Below are 17,635 nucleotides of genomic sequence, written 5' to 3'. Positions count from 1 at the left end.
AGAATAGTATAGCACTCAAATTTATAGGACTTGGATATTCAGTAAATTCCAATATTGGCAAAGACTCTTCTGCCAAGCTGGAGTCCGGGTCATATTACATAGATCATGTGAAGCAGGGTTACCCTGGAACAAATCAATCCTCTCTAAAATAGGCCAACAGTGACAATCAGCTTAGCCAAGAGTTTTATACGGCTAACTTAACCTGAAACTGTCTCCCTTTTCCAGGAAATAGTAACAATCTTCTTCTATTTCATAACTTAAAAGCAATAACTCTGAGAAAAAATTATTAATGTGTCCTTTAAACTTGTTAGTTTAACCATTTTTATGTGTACAATTCAGTGCCATTAACTATACTCACAACATTGTACAATTATTACCACTATTTCCAAAACTCTTCATCACCCTAAAGAGAAATTCTGTAACCATTTCTTATTTCTCCCTCCCCCAAGCTCCTGGTAACCTCTCTTCTATTTTCTCTATGATTTTGTCAATTTTAGATATTTGATATAAGCAGAATCATATAATATTTGTCCTTTTGTATCTGACATTTCACTTATCATGATACTTTCAAAGTTCATCCATGCTGTAGCATATGTCAGAATTTCATTCCTTCTGTGGCTGAATAATATTCCACTGAATGGATATACCACTTTTGCTTATCCATTAATCTATGAGTGGATACTTGGGTTGTATCTCCTTTTGGCTACTATGAATAAAGTCTCTATTAACATGGATGTGAAGATGCCTGTTTGAGTCCTTGCTTTCAATGTTCCTGAGTGGAATCACTGAGTCATATGGTAATTCTAAATTTAGCTATATTTAAGCAATAATTTAGCTATATTTAATTTTATATTTAAGGTACCACCAATCCACAGTGACTGCACAATTATACATTCAAATCAACAATGTATGAGGGTTCAAATTTGTCCACTTCCCCACCAACACTTCATATTTTCCACTGCTTTGAGTTTGGCCATCCTAACAGTTGTGAAGCTATATTTCATTGTGGTTGTGATTTGGATTTCCCTAATGACTAGTGGTATTCAGCATCTTTTCATGTGCTTATTGGTCATTCAAATGTATTCTGTGGAGAAAAGTCTATTCAACTTTTTTAATGTTTTATTTATTTCTGAGAGAGAGAGAGAGAGAGAGAGAGCGTGAGCAGGGGAGGGTCAGAGAGAGACAGAGAGAAACAGAATCTGAAGACAGGCTCCAGGTTCTGAGCTAGCTGTCAGCACAGAACCTGACACAGGACTCAAACCCACACACTGTGAGATCATGACCTGAGCCGAAGTCAGATGCTTAACCGACTGAGCCCTCCAGGTGCCCCCCACCTTTTTTTAAGTAGGCTTCATGCCTAGCATGGAACCCGTTGAGGGGCTTGAATTCACAACCCTGAGATCAACACCTGAGCTGAGATCATGAGTCACATGCTTAACCAATGGAGCCACCTGCGTGCCCCTCAACTCCTTTTTTATAAGTTAGATGGTCTTTTTGCTATTGAGCCGTAGTTCTTCATATATGCTAGATATTAAACCCTTATTACATACATAATTTGCAAACATTTTTCCCATTCTGCTGGCTGTCTTTTCACTTTCTTGATAATGTCCTTTGATGCACAAAAGCTATTAATTTTGATGAAGCTCAATTTATCAATTTTTATTTTTATTGCTCAAGCTTTTGGTATCATATCTAATAACACATTACAAAATCCAAGATCAAGATTTGCCCATATGTTTTAAGAGTTTTAGATTTTCAGCTCTTATAATCAAGTTGATGATCTATTGTTAATTTCTATACATTATCTGAGGTAGAGGTCCAACTTCATTCTTTTTCATATGGAAATCCAGTTGATCCACCTTCATCAGTTGAAGAGACTATTCTTTTCCCAATGAATGGACTTGGCATCTAGTTCCTCCAGCCATAAAGTTAGGTTATTGCTTTGCAGTCTTTCCTCTTCTTCCTTTAAAGATTTATTTATTTAGGGGCACCTGGGTGGCTCAGTAGGTTAAGTGTCCAACTTCAGTTCAGGTCATGATCTCGCAGTTTATAAGTTCAAGCCCCATATCAGGTCTGTGCTGACAGCTCAGAACCTGGAGGCTGCTTTGGTTTCTGTGTCTCCCTTTCTCTCTGTCCCTTCCTCACTTGAGCTCTCTCTCTCAAAAATAAACAAACATTAAGAAAATTTGTCTTAAGTTTTATTTTTTAATTTTGAGAGAGGTGGGGCAGAAAGAGAGGGAGAGAGAATCCCAAGCAGGCTCCACACTGTTAATGCAGAGCCCAACTCAGGGCTCAATCTCATAAACTGAGATCATGATATGAGTCAAAATCAAGAGTCAGATGCTTAACGAACTGACCCACCAGGTACCCCTCTTCTTTTTAATGTAAGCATTTAGAGGTATAAATTTCCCCTGAACACTGCCTTTGCTGTATCTCATAAATTTGGAATGTTGTATGTTTGGCATGTTAATTCATTTTTATTAGTCTCTAGGTATTTTTAAAAATCTTTTTTAATGGTTCTTTATTTTTGAGAGAGAAAGAGACAGAGTGTGAGGAGGGGAGAGCCAGAGAGAGAGGGAGACATAGAATCCAAAGCAGGCTCCAGGCTCTGAGCTGTCAGCACAGAGCCCAACGTGGGGCTTGAACTCACAAACCACAAGATCATGACCTGAGCCAAAGTTGGACGCTCAACTGAATGAGTCATCTGGGTGCTCCAGTCTCTAGGTATTTTCTAATTTCCCTTGTGATCTCCTCTTTGACCCACTGGTTATTTAAGAGTATGTTAATTTCCACACATTTGTGAATTTTTCAATGTTCTTTCTGTTATTAATTTCTAGCTTCGTCCCATTATGGTGAGAGAAGACATTTCATATGATTTCAATCTTTTAAAACTTACTGAGATTTGTTTCGGGTCCTAACATATGGTCTATCCTGAAAAATGTGTCCTATTATTGTTGAAGTGTTTTTTTTTTCTTGTTAGTGTCACTTCATTTACATATCTGTATTCACATACTGTTAGTGTTCGCGTATTTACAAAACAGGTTACAAACACGTGGAATACTGTCACTGACCTGAGGGTCTAAGAAAACAACTTCCTCTAAAAAGACATACTGGCACCTCTGGGTAAAAAAAAAAAGGTGCATCCTCCAAGCAACAATGTTGTTGGAGTGTTCTATGGATGTCTGTTAGAGGTAGTTGGTTTATAGTGTTGTTCAAGTACTTTGTATCCTTATTGATCTTCTGTTTAGATGTTTTATCCATTATTGTAGGTAGGGTATTGAAGAATCCAACTAGTATTTCTCCCTTCTACTCTGCCAAGGTTTGCTTCATAGATTTTGGGGTTCTATTTGTTGAATATTCATACATATTAAAAAAAATTTTTTTTGAGTATACTTATTTTGAGAGAGAAGAGAGCATAAGGAGTGCGAAGAGGAGAGGCAGGAGGGAGAGGGAATACTGAGCAGGCTCTGCACTGTGAGCACTGACCCCAACACAGGGCCTAAACCCACCAACAGTGAAACATGACCTCATATATATTTTTACATACATATGTGCCCCTCATATGTATTTTTAACAGTAATTTTTCTACTTCATTCTTAATATTTGGTTGAAAACAAAAAAAATTATTGAACTTTTAAAAACTACCTCTTCACTTCTAAGCGGCATAATATATAAAATAAAACTTATACTCTCCTTCATAAAACAGTTTTCCTTTCTACAACACCACAGAAAAATAATTTGGAACTCTAAAAATCTGTATAAAAATATTTCCTATTATAAATGTCATTTCTGAGGCACCTGGGTGGCTCAGGCAGTTAAGCATCCACTTCGGCTTAGGTCATGATCTCACAGTTCATGACTTTGAGCCCTGCACTGGGCCCTGTGCTGACAGCTTAGAGCCTGGAGCCTGCTTCAGACTCTGTGTCTCCATCTCTGCTCCTTCCCTGCTAGCTCTGTCTCTCCTTCTCTCAAAAATTTAAAAAATGAAATAAAAATTAAGAAAATAAAAAAAAAATTTTAGGTCATTTCTTATTCATTACATCTAATTAGTAAAATATAGAGCATATAAAGCTATCCACATTTAATGTGAGTGCAATTACCTGAGTCCTGAAATGTTAGATTAATGTAAACTGTGGTATTTTAGATTGTTAATAAATTCACCTGTTAAAAATTCTCCAAAATATATGACAACTGAAAATACCATATAACCTTAAGTTTAGATATTCTCTCATTTACTCCCAAATATTGAAAAATTCCATTTACATTTCTTCAAGCAAACACTATTATTTCTTACAAAAAGAATAACTCTAAAAAACACTAGGTGTTTTAATACCTCGTTTTTTTCTTGCTTAGCTGGTCCTGGATTCTGTGCCCCATTTGCAGGCTCTTTTTCTGAAACTGAACTCTGGCCCAGGACTTCACTGCTTAGAGGCCGCTGGGCCTCAACAGGTGTATCACTTCTTCCAGAAAGATGCAAAAAACAGAAAGGAAGAGATGGGGTTGAAGAAAAAGTTACTTTAGAGAAATTTTATTAACACAATAATTATTTAGTCTAAATATTTACCAAATGTGCAAAAATAGATTTTTGAATTTTCCTTTAAGTGTACTATGTAAGGTTTTTTGTTTTGTTTGTTTTGAATCAGAATATGCCTATAATGGAAGAGCATTAGATTATTAAGCAAGGAGGGTAGGGGGTCCAGTCTAAAACAAGATGCGTGATCTTGGGAAAATCACTTACTTTCTCTGTGGCTCAGCTTCATCTCTAAACTGAACTAAATAATAAGCTGGATGACCTAATGCTTAAATTCTCTGTATGAATCTTAATCTGTAATTCTGTTACCCAAATGTTAAATTTTTCCCTATAATATGTTTCAACAAAAATTTAAGAACTCTTTATTAAAAGGGTTTCTTTGGTTTACTTGCACTTAACACAAAAGCTAAACACGTTTCCAATATTTTTATTTATTTATTAATATTTTAAAATGTTTTTTAAAAATTTATTTTTGAGAGACAGAGAGAGACAGTTCAAGCAGGGGAGAGGCAGGGGAGGGGCAGAGAGAGGGAGAAACAGAATGCAAAGCAGGCTCTAGGCTCTGAGCTAGCTGTCAACACAGAGCCCAACGTGGAGCTCTAACCCAAGAACCATGAGATCATGACCTGAGCCGAAGCTGAACGCTTAACCGACTGAGCCACCCAGGGGCCCCTCCAATATTTTTAATGTATGCTAGTTAGTGAGCTTATTAACATCTTGTATCAGGTTGTTCCTAATGTTCTCCTAAACACTAGCAATTTCTATTTTTCATAATTACTCTGTTCAAAAATTTTAATAACATTATCCAAAGATGATGAATACCTCAGACATTTACACAAATAACCTATTGGCACAAGGCACCATGAGAACATATTCAAAAGTAAAATGACCTTTGCCTTGAAGGAATTTGATTATGAGAGGGCTTATAATGGTCTCTCCAGGTAGAGTATGTAATACATAACAGATTACAGGTCTAGTGGTCAGGAAGCAGGGCTAAATAGTTATCTTCACAAATGCACCCACTGGTCAGAAGCTTTCTAACTGCAGTACCTCAACATACATATACGCATATGCACGCAGAAGAGGAAGTAGAAGGACTTGTGAGAACTTTCCAGCTACCAATCTCTGCTGTAACCTACCAATGACCATAAGATCCCTCATTTTATGTCCACAAGGTAGATTTAGTAAGAGTTATTAACTATCTATATATAATTTTATATTTTATATAAAATAAATTTATATTTATATATAAAAGAAAATGACCTTCATAGAGTAACATTTAATTTTGCAATTCATACATTTCCATTTGTATTAATTATCTCATTTAACTTCCACAGTAACTTGTGAAATAGGTTGTAACACCCATTTCACAGATAAGGAATAAAGTGGTTTTCCTAAAACTTCATAACCAGTAAATAAAACTAAATAAAGCTAGGATTTCAATCCAGATCTTCAGGCTCTAAATCCAATGCTGACTCATTCCTGAGTTTTTGTTTTGTTTTGTTTTTGCCATTTAATTTTGAGACCACTACATTGAATTAGCCAAAGCTTTTATTTTTCAATGGATTTTTCTTTCTTTTTGTTTGGAGTTTTTATGTTCAAGTGAAAAACTATCTTTACAAAACACCACACACTCTCTTATAAACCCTTTTTTCGTATTTTATCTTCTTGTTTACCATAGTAACTCCATCACTGTATTCCTGGAATGTAGCATGATGCAGCACAGAGTAGACACTCAAATCTTTTTAAACAAATACTGACTTCAAACATATATTACCACAAATAATGGTATCTTCAAGTGGCATCTTCAAGATAATTGATTTAATTAAGCTTTCCAATATTTTTAAATTATACCTAAAATATTTTTTTAAGTTTATTTATTTTGAGAGAGAGAGAGAGAGAGAGAGAGAGAGAGGCAGGCAGGCAGAGGGGGAAAAGGAGGGAGAGGAAGAAAGGAAGGGAGGAAGGGGGAGAAAGGGGAGGGGGAGGGGGCGAGGGAGAGGGAGAGAGACTATCCTAAGCAGGCTCCACACTCTAAGCACAGAGCCAAATGCAGGGCTCAAACTCATAAACCATGAGATCATGACCTGAACCAAAATCAGGAGTTGGGCACTTAACCAACTGAGCCACTCAAGCATCCCACACCTAAGATATTTTTAAAAACAAGGTTAACTTTTTCCAAAGTAAATTTTTACGCTTTATCCACAGCACAGTAACTTACCCATAGCATGCTATCAGCATCACATTTGACATACTGTCTTTACCAGGTGTATGACACTCAGAAGGGGACAAATTTTTATTTACTAAGCACTATGCACATGCTTGACACTCTGCTAGGAGTTATATCTCACTTTGCAAGTCAACATCCAACATCCTATTTTAGAGAGATCACTTAGGCTCAGAGAGATTAAGTAATGGTCCCAAGGCCACACGACTAGTAAATGGCAAAACTCTTGCTCAAGTCCAAGTCTGACTCCAAAGACCATTCATTATTCCACATTGCTTTGCCTCATAAGTTTTCCAATTTTACAGGTATGACAGATATTTTCTTGGTTATGTTACTCAGCTAATAACACATGTACTACTCACATTTTAATATGTCACATTTTACCTCATTCTATAATGGTCTAGTAGCTTATACTCCACTTCTTTCCATCTTTATCTAGTCATTCCTCAATCTCTACTATTTCTTCACATAGGCAACAGCACAATGTAAAGTCAGATCTGGCTGGTTTTTGTGTATCTTTTCTTTAGAAAGACAATCCCTTTGGTATACAAATACAAACATACGAACCAAGAAATTCCAATCATCTTACGTACTCAGAAGAATATCAACAGTTGCCCTAGAATTGAAGCCCAACATCCCAGACAATGAAAAATTTCTTTAAAGAGATTGGAAAGTCCAAGAAAAGTTTAAGATAGTCTCTACCAATACTCAAGACTCTCTATTCCTTTGGAATTTAGATAATTTAGATATGTTAGTTATACTCATCCATTTCCATTACTAGATATCATCTCTATCTTTCAAGTAGAGTAGTAGGATGCCTCTTAAGTTACCCTAGGCTTGGGGTCCCTGGATGGCTCAGTCAGTTAAGCATCCAACCCTTGATTTTGGCTTAGGTCATGATCTCATGGTTTGTGAGTTCAGGCCCGTCAGGCTCTATGCTGACAGTGTGGAGCCTGCTTGAGATTCTCTCTCCCCTCTCTCTCTGTCCTTCCCCTACTTGTGCGTGCGCATGCTCACTCACACTCTCTCACTCACGCTCTCTCACTCTCTCTCTCCTCCCTTCTTCCCTCCCTCCCTCTCCCTCTCTCTCTCAAAAAAGAAAAAAACAAAGTTACCCTAGACTTTAGAAAGTCTCCTCATTTAACATCCTAAAATCCCCCTTTTCCTTAAGGAACATTAAACAAAGATATCACAACCCCCCTCCTCTACAATCTTGTAGCAACAGAAAATGCTTCCATATATATTTATCCTGCATTTCTTGTGTCTTAACTAAAAGATCTTCTCTCACTTTAATTAGAAACAGAAATTCCAAGACCAGTGCTCCTTCCTCAATAATGTCTCCAACTATCCTATGTGAATCAAATAAGGTTTAGTTTGGGGCGCCTGGGTGGCTCAGTCAGTTGAGCGTCCAACTTCGGCTCAGGTCATGATCTTGCGGTTTGTCAGTTCAAGCCCCACGTTGGGCTCTGTGCTGACAGCTCAGAGCCTGGAGCCTGCTTTGGATTCTGTCTCCCTCTCTCTCTGCCCCTCCCCCACTCATACTCTGTGTGTGTGTGTGTGTGTGTGTGTGTGTGTGTGTGTGTGTGTGTGTCTCTCTTTCTCTCTCAAAAATAAACATTAAAAAAAATTAAAAATCAGTAACATAATAAGGTTTAGTTTTTGTGCTCTTTCAATAAATTTTGTTTAAGTTTATCTATTTGAGGGAGAGAGGGTCAGAGAAGGAAGGAGAGAGAGAGGATACCAGGCAGGGTCCGCATGATGCAGGGTTTGAACCCACAAACCAGGAGGAGATCATGATCTGAGCTGAAGTCAGATGCCCAACTAACTGAGCCACCGAGGCTCCTCTCTTCCAATAAATTTTTGCAGTCAATAGTAATACTTCATAGCATCAACTCTCAGTATTAGAAACCAGCCATTTGTCTCAATGGTTTTCCTAGAAAGTGAGGGAAGAAATTTTCTAACTCTTGAAATAAAGAACCGCTAACCAGGAAATTATTATTTCATGCCCAGTCTGAAAGAAAAACTGAGTGCTGGCTTTAACACTTACTTCCTTCATGTATATTAAGAGTTACTAGAGGGACACCGGGGTGGTTTAATCGGTTAAGCATCTGAATCAGGTCGTATCTTACGGTTCTTGAGTTTGAGCCCTGCATTGTGCTCTGCACTGACACTGTGGAGCCTGCTTGGGATTCTTTCTCTCTCCCTCTTTCTCTGCCCTTTCCTTCGTTGCTCTCTCTCTCCCAAAATAAATAAATAAACTTAAAAAAAAAAGAGTGATTAGAAAAAATAGAGTGGAAATAATCAGAGATTTTTACATACACATGTTCAATACTGTTTACTATTCAGTACTAGTCACAAAGGAGAAAAAAAGTGGAAATAGTCTGTCCTACGATAAGGAATTAGGTAAAATTATGATAGTCATACAACGCAATACTGCATCCATTGTTAATCACTTATCGCAGTAAATGTTTAAAAATATGGGAATATATTCATGACCAAGTTTTAAATATAAATATAGTACATTCCCAATTTAAAAAAATGTATTCATAGAAAAAAGACATCATCTAAGTGTAAGATTACACGGGATTTTAATTCTCATATTTATACTCTCCTGTGTTTTCCAAAATGTTTTCAATGCACATTCATTGCCTTAATAAGCAAAATAATAATATAGGATACAAAAATAAAGATTCTCTTTGATAATTTTAATTATCAAAATTTTAGAAATGCTCTGTAAAGTTTAAGAACCAACTTTCAAATAAAGGGACTTGGACATTAAACACACACACACACAATCTCATACTTGTGAATAATTTCTAATTTTTACAAGCAAATGCTTACCGTTCAGGGGATTCTTCATAAATACTGTGACATTCTGTGTTTTCAAGCATGAGACTTCTACTGAGGTTTTGTACCCCTGGATAATGGAAGTTAGCAAAGGAGTGTGACATTGGAGAAGTTTTGTTTCCAAGGTCTGAGATTCTCTTATCATGACTGGTTAGGCCACAAGTGAGGCCATCCAAAGCAGGATTCAGAGAGCGAGTCATATAGGCATCAGCTGATTGAGGCCTTCTCATGGGAGATGATGGATAGGGAGAAAGTTTGCTGATAAGAGGAGTCAAAAGATCAGCGTATGCAGCTTTTGTAGGTTTCAGAAGTTTGTCAACATGAATATTAAGCATTTTCTGTTCAAATGCACAAGAGAAGACAGAAGATGGGAGATTCTGAAGCCATGACAATAAACTCAGATCCAAGTCATCACAACCATTACCACATAAAAGGTCAATACCAAGAAGTACTTCACTTTCTGTAATTTCTTCTCCAGTTGCTTTGCTTTGACAAAATTCTACACAGCATTCATAAAGCAGGCCCTTCATCACAAGCTGAAATAAACGATTGTTACTTGCTTTAAAACCAGCCTCACTGAGTTTCCTATCAGCAGGGATGAATTCTGCAACCATGACACAAGCCTCTTCAAAACAGTGAACTCGTGCAGTGCTGGGATTCCAGTCCTTAAATTCAGCATGATTAGTCAGACGAGGCAAAGTCAAAAGCAAACACAGCTTGCTGTAATCATCTTTAGAAGGACAGTACTCTTCTAGGGCATGCAAACATTGCACAGCTTCTTGCATGGTAAATTCCAGCTGTAAGAAAAATATTAAGTGATTGCTACAAAGAGGGATGCTGTGAGATATGAAAATAGGAGTATTTTATTCAACTACAAAGATACTTTACAAACTTTTGTAAGCTTTAATTGCAAAAGAATAAACTCTAGTGTCACCGAGTACTCATATAATTTTCAGGTTATTTAACAACTTTCAAGTCAGGAGCCAAAATGTTTTTCACCACTAAAATAAAAATATCAAATAATTTGGTTATGTAGTAAATTAAACTCTTATTATAAAAATGGTGTGTGGGGTGTCTGGGTAGCTCAGTTTATTAAGCATCGACCTCAGCTTAGGCAAGATCTCGCGGCTTGTCAGTATGGCCCTGTGTCCATAGGCCTGGAGCCTGCTTCAGATTCTGCATCCCCTTCCCCTCTCTCTGCCCTTCCCCCACTTGCACGCTCTCGCTCTCTCTCTCTCTCTCTCAAAAATAAGTAAATATTTTAAAAATATATTTTAAAAATATTAGTGTTATAGGGATGCCTTGGTGCTGGGTGTCTCAGTCAGTCAAGCATCCGACACTTGGTTTTCAGCTGAGGTCATGATCTCACAGTTTGTGGGATCGAGCCCTGAGTCAGGCTCCATGCTGTCAGCAGATTCTCTCTCCCTCTCTCTCTCTCTCTCTCTGCCCCTCCCCCACTAGCACTCTTTCTCTCTCAAAATCATAATAAGTAAACATTAAAAAATATTGTTCTAGGGGCGCCTGGGTAGCTCAGTCAGATAAGCGTCCAACTTTGGCTTCCATGATGATCTTGCAGTTTGTGAGTTCGAGCCCTGCATGGGGCTCTGTGCTGACAGCTTGGAGTCTGAAGCCTGCTTCAGATTCTGTGACTCCCCCTCTTGCTACCCCTCCCATGTTCATGCTCTGTCTCTCAATAATAAATAAACATTAAAAAAATATTTTTTAAATATTGTTCTAGTTCAAGCTTCAGATTATCATTCTCAAATGTTTAACTTTTTAAGGTCAAGAATAATTGAGTACTCTAGAAAGGAAAACTGAAGCATGTCAATATTCAATTGCTTATATAATTTACTATCACTCCAGATTACCCAAAAAGCAAAAAAGTCATTCTCAAACTTGCTATAACAGAAATTTGTATGGGGAAAGAAATCAAATTGGGGGAAAAAAAAAGCAAAAACCATCTAGAGTTCATTTACTACAAAAACAGTATGTGGGATGCCTGGGTGACTCAGTTGGTTAAATGTCTGACTCTTGATTTCGGTTCAGGTCACGATCTCATGGTCATGAGACTGGGTCCCACGTTGGGCTCCATGCTAGATGTAGAGCCTGCTTAGTATTCTCTCTCTCTCCACCCCCCATCCCTTGCCCCTGCCCAACTCATACTCCCTCTCTCACAAAACAAAACAAAAAACCTAGTATCAAGACAGAACAAAGAAAGCTTAGCTGAGAGGCAAATTACAATTATTTGTATACTGAATATTATCTTAAATCTTAAGTTCTTAATGGTGTAAGGAATTTTAGAGTTTACAGAATTCACCTTTCTTTAGCTTACATATGAGAAAAGTTAGGGAGTAGATCTAACCAAAGTAACTCAGCTTAACGGTTAGTGGCAAAGACAAAATAAAAATTGTCTTTTGACTTTGGTTCCAGTGTTCTTTTCACATTTAAACATTACTGTCTGGTAACCATTTCTCTATTATATATGAAAGCTCTCATTGTAATATCTTTTTTGAGTTTATTTCAATGAACACTTACTAGCATTTAACAAGTTTCCTTGATTTTGCATATAACAATACTGTAATTAAATGTTTTTTACATTTATTTATTTTTAAGAGATAAAGAGTGTGAGCAGGGAGGGGCAGACAGAGAAGGAGACACAGAATCTGAAGCAGGCTCCAGGCTCTGAGAAAGCATTCAGCAGAGGACCCGATGCGGGGCTTGAACCCACGAACTATGAGATCATGACCTGAGCCAAAGTCGGACACTTAACAGACTGAGCCACCCAGGTGCTCCAACAATACTATAATTACAACTTTAAAAATAACTCTCTAATTAAAAAAACCCTTAGTATCATTAAATTTAAATTGTCATAAAGACATACATATTTTATCAAAAACCACCTCTATTGCTGTACTGATCACTGGAGTATTATATATAAGTGATGAATCAGTGGATTCTATACCTAAAACTAATATTACACTGTAAGCTAACTAACTGGAATTTAAATAAAAACTTGGAGGAAAAAAAGCCCACCTATGGATAAATGTAAATACTGAAAAAACAAAAAGAAGAGGTAAACATAATCTACTCCTGTGATAAGAAAACAAGCAAGATGTAGAATTTTCAAGTCAAACATCTACTGCAATCTAAATCACCTTAAACAGAGGGGAGCACACACTCTCCAGCCAGCCAGCCATTCATTTATCATCTACGTCTAAACCCTGGAATAAATTCAGAAGCATTATAGATTGAAAGTATTACAGCTGCAAAAGAGTATATCTTACTCCATCCCAGCTCATAAAAACTTTGAAAACTCATGATACTAATCTTTTGTTTTAGTAAATAAAATACTTATGACTGAAACAAGACTATGGCGCAAACCTTCAGGAATAAAAATCTTACATGCTGGGGCTCATCTTCTGCTGACATTGCATTGTTAACACACAAAGCTTCTAAAAACTTCTGCTTCAGGATTATATAACGAAACCTATAAGAAATAAAATACGAAACATTAAAATGATTAAAAAGCTGAGTTACAACAAAGTCAAAAGTTGGAAATGAAACCCAGGTTCTTAGAACAAAACAGGCCAAGTTTGTCTTAAAGGGCTATTATTCCTCTAAAAAAAGATAGTTAAGAAAAATTCATTTCCCAATGTCTCATAAATCAAATGCCCTTATAAGTTACTTTAACTACCTCTGCTTTCAAAAAATACTTTTTATGTTTATTTGAGAGAAAAAGCGTGTGCACATGTATGCACACACACACACACGTGCACATGTGCAGGCAAGCTGGGGAAGGGGCAAAGAGAGAGGAAGACACAGGATCCAGAATGGGGTCTGTGCTGACAGCAGAGAACTGGAGATGGGGCTTGACCTAACAAAACAAATCCTGATATCATGACCTGAGCTGAAGTAGGACGCTTAACTGACTGAGTCACCCAGGTGCTCCTGCTTTCAAAAAATTCTTAAAATGTGGGACATCTGGGTGGCTCAGTTGGTTGAGCATCTTACTCTTGATTTCAGCCTAGGTCATGATGGTACAGTTTGTGAGTCTGAGTCCTGTGTCGGGCTCTGCACTGACAGTGCAGAGATTGTTTGGGATTCTCTCTCTCCCTCTGCCCCTGCCCTGCTTGCTCTCTCTTTCTCTAAAAGTCTTAAAAACTTATCACATTGAAGTCACAGTTAAAATAATTTCAGTAGTAAGTAAATTCAATTTAATACTCAAAGAAAGGATTTCTAATATTAATTCTAACCAAAAATCAAGTTTTATGAAAAATATCGATTATAATCTAATATGAAATCAAAATCCTTTACATTCAAAATGTTTTATGTTTATTATGTTTTTATTATTTTACATTTTATTCAAAATATGTTCTTTTTTCTTTTCAAATATGAGAAAAGTCTAATTAAAAGCAAGCTGAAAAAGGAAGAAATGAACATTTCTGAAGTCACAGAATAACTATAAACTTTAAAACTTTTATCTGAGATTTTTCAGGGAGAGGCCTACATGACTTGTCTAAGAACAAAAAATTCTGGATGCCTTAAGCACCTTAAAGAAAAATTATTTTTAAGGACTGAAAGAAAAATAAATAATGAACCTTCAGTCATTCTTTCAACCATTGTTATGGAAAAAAATATATGTTCAATAAAACAAAATACTTGCCTTCAAAAAGAAGGTCATCTAAAAAGTTGTATGAAATATGTACACTGTTTCAGCAAAGTCTCAATGGAGTGTGAAACCAATTCTATCAGAAGGGGTGGAAAGTATAAGGAAAGTTTTATAAGAGCTGACTCTTAGAAGATGATCAGATATGTGCTATATTAAGGCACGAGATGGTCAAAGGAATATTCTGACAGATAAATGAAGAATGTACAAAAGCAAACAGGTATCAAACAGCACCAGTGGTATGAACAAAAGATCAAAAAATATATATAAGGTTGTACTTCCATTAATGGTAGAGCCACTTGTATCTGGCTAACCTTTCTGCAAATAACAATGATAAAATGTTAAAAATAACTTTTTGAAAGCAATGAAGAACAAAAAGCTGGTACAACTAGAGGGAAGTCAATCTTTGGGGGCAAAAAATAAAAAACCTTTGGAGTGAGATTCAAGAGTATAAGGTCTTCCAACTGGGAGCACTCCCCAGTCAACACAATGTGAGCTAAAACTCAAACAGAAAGCTACAGGGGCGCCTGGGTGGCTCAGTGGGTTAAGCATCTGGCTTCGGCTCAGGTCATGATCTCACAGTTCATGGGTTTGAGCCCTGCGTCGGGCTCTGTGCTGACAGCTAGCTCAGAGCCTGGAGCCTGCTTCAGATTCTGTATCTCCCTCTCTCTCTGACCCTCCCCTGTTCATGCTATCTCTCTCTGTCTCTCAAAAATAAATAAAACACATAAAAAATTTTTTTAAAAAACAGAAAGCTACAGTTTCATGTTGTTGAAAAGTCAGCAAAAAGTGCTGCAAGAGTAGCTGAAAAGCAGGGGGACATCCAAACACAAAGGAAGCCATAATGAAAATTACACCAAAATCTATTGTACAAACTCAGATAAAATCACTGGCTGTCCCTGAAACTGTGAAGATGCAAGGGAGACTCCAAGGAGACCAGGGAAAGCAACAGATGGAAGGCTAATTAACTTACAAAGATCTCAGCTGGCCTCCACTAAGTGGGAGTGTAACCAAGTTAACTACCTACATGAATAAAGGTCAACACTTTTCAAAGGCAGATAACAGAATCCAGGGTCTCAGCAAAGAATCCACATGTGCAGAATACATTTTTAAAATGACTAGATATGTTTAAAAAACAAAAAGGCACCTAAGTGGCTCAGTAGTAAAATGTCTGACTTTGGCGAAGGTCATGATCTCACAATTTGAGTTTGAGCCCCACCATCAGACTCTGTGCTGACAGTTTAGAGCCTGGAGCCTGCTTCAGATTCTGTCTCTCCCTCACCCTCTGACCCTTCCCCACTCAGGCTCTGTCTATCTCTTAAAATGAATAAACGTTTAAAAAAATGTTTTTTAATGTTTAAAATAAATAATAAATAAATAAATAAAAGTGACTTATGGTTAAGAAAAAGGTGATCAGGGGCACCTGGTTAAGCGTCTGACTTTGTTTTAGGTCATGATCTTGCAGTTTGTGAGTTTGAGCCCTGCATCAAGCTCTATGTTGACAGCCCAGAGCCTAGAGCCTGCTTTGATTCTGTCTCTCTCTCGGCCCCTCCCCCACTCATGCATGTGAGTGCACACATGCGTGCTTTCTCTCTCTCAAAAATAAAAACATTTAAAATTTAAAAAAAAAAAGAAAAAAGGAAAAAAGCAATCAATAGAAATTGAGCCTAAAATGCCCTGAAAGCTGGAATTAGCAACAAAGACTATTAGCAAACAAACAGCTACTATAAGTATGTTAAGGGGTTTAAAGGGAAATATAATCACAATGAGTGAACAGATGAAAATATAGCAGCAGAAAATTTATAAATAAAAATAAATTTTGAAATTGAAATGTACAATTATCTGATATGAAAAACTCATTGTTTGCAAGCAGACTGCTAACAGCTGAAAAATGCGTTTGTGATCAGTGAAGGTAAATCAATGGAAATAATCCAAACAAAAAAATAATTTTTAAAAAAATAAACAGAACCTCAGTCCTGCAGTCATCGAATACTGCATAGTGTCTGTCCCAGAAGAAGAAAAGGGCAGAAAAAATATTTGAAGAAGTAATGGCCAAAAACTTCCCAAATTTGATGAAAAATATAATCTTACAGATCCAAAAAGTTCAGCAAACCCTAAGCAGGAAAAATACAAAGAAACCACGTTTAAGCACATTATAATTAAACTGCTGAAAGCAAATGATAAAATCTTGTTGCCAGAGGCAGGAGCTGTAAGGTAGGCAGAACGGGTGAAGTGGGTCCAAAGGTATAATCTTCCCGTTCTAAAATAAGTCATGGAAATGCAATGTACATCATGGTGACTATAGTTAATACTGTATTACATATGTGAAAATTGCTGAGAGATCTTAAAATTTTTCAACACAAAAAAGAAAGTGTTTATAACTATGTATGGGGATGAATGTTAACTAGACTTATTATGATCACAATTTTACAACATATACAAATATTTAATCACTGTATTGTACACCTGAAACTAATATAATATTGTTTATATGTTAAATATACCTCAATAGGGGCACTTGGGTGGCTCAGTTGTTTAAGCGTCCGACTTTGACTCAGGTCATGATTTCCTGATCTGTGCGTACAAGCCCCGCATCAGGTTCTGTGCTGACAGCTCAGAGCCTGGAGCCTGTTTCACATTCTGTGTCCCCCTCTCTCTCTACCCCTCCCCCTTCCCCACTTTGCCTCTCTCTCTCTCTCTCTCTCTCTCTCTCTCTCTCTCTCTCTAATATAAATAAACAATGAAAAACATAAAAAACATACATATGCATGGGTGGCTCAGTCAGTTAAGCGCTGATTTCAGCTCAGGTCATGGTCTTGCAGTTCACAAGTTTTAGCCCTGCGTCAGGCTCTGTGCTGATAGCACAGAGCCCAGAGCCTGCTTCAGATCATGTGTTTCTTCTCTCTCTCTGCCCCTCTCCACTTTCCATGCTGTCTCTCTCTCTCAAAAAAAAAAGCAAACACACACACATACACACAACTCAATAAAAAAGAAAGAAAGATCTTGAAGGCAGCCAAAAACACAAAAAATAAAAACAAAGAAAAGGAAAAAACAAAGCCATACAAGAAAATCAGAATACAAACACAGCTAAGTGTTCATCAGAAAATAATGGAAGTGAGGAGACAATGGAATGACACCTTTAAAATCTTCATACTTTGGGGCATATGGGTGGCTCACTTGCTTGAGCTCTGTTGGACTCTTGATATCAGCTCAGGTTGTGATCTGTCAGTCATGAGATGGAGCCTGCTTGGGAGTCTCACTCTCCGACTTTCTCTCTCTCTGCCCCTCCTCTGCTCACCCTCTCTCTCTCTCTCAAAATAAACAAATTATGAAGAAAAAACTGTTTCAGATAAGGCCCTTGTGA

At 37.2% G+C, this 17,635-nt stretch overlaps 1 protein-coding gene across 4 annotated transcripts in view; it reads right to left on the bottom strand.

Annotated features, from left to right (window-relative positions):
* Positions 1 to 17,635, bottom strand: part of WDR47 (WD repeat domain 47) — a 61,075-nt gene that overhangs the window by 26,729 nt on the left and 16,711 nt on the right. For 2 of the 4 annotated variants that reach the window (XM_029949119.1, XM_029949121.1), the window contains exons 4-6: positions 13,008 to 13,092; positions 9,600 to 10,402; positions 4,334 to 4,460 (exon numbers count right to left, since the gene is read on the bottom strand). In XM_029949119.1, coding sequence (XP_029804979.1) covers positions 4,334 to 4,460; positions 9,600 to 10,402; positions 13,008 to 13,092 — 1,015 coding nt within the window. The remainder of the gene's footprint in view (positions 1 to 4,333; positions 4,461 to 9,599; positions 10,403 to 13,007; positions 13,093 to 17,635) is intronic. The other 2 variants (XM_029949120.1, XM_029949122.1) reach the window with 1 other exon arrangement.

Source organism: Suricata suricatta, chromosome 8 (genome assembly GCF_006229205.1).
Source record: "Suricata suricatta isolate VVHF042 chromosome 8, meerkat_22Aug2017_6uvM2_HiC, whole genome shotgun sequence".
Lineage (NCBI taxonomy): Eukaryota > Metazoa > Chordata > Mammalia > Carnivora > Herpestidae > Suricata > Suricata suricatta.
This window is presented reverse-complemented; position numbering and strand designations above follow the sequence as displayed.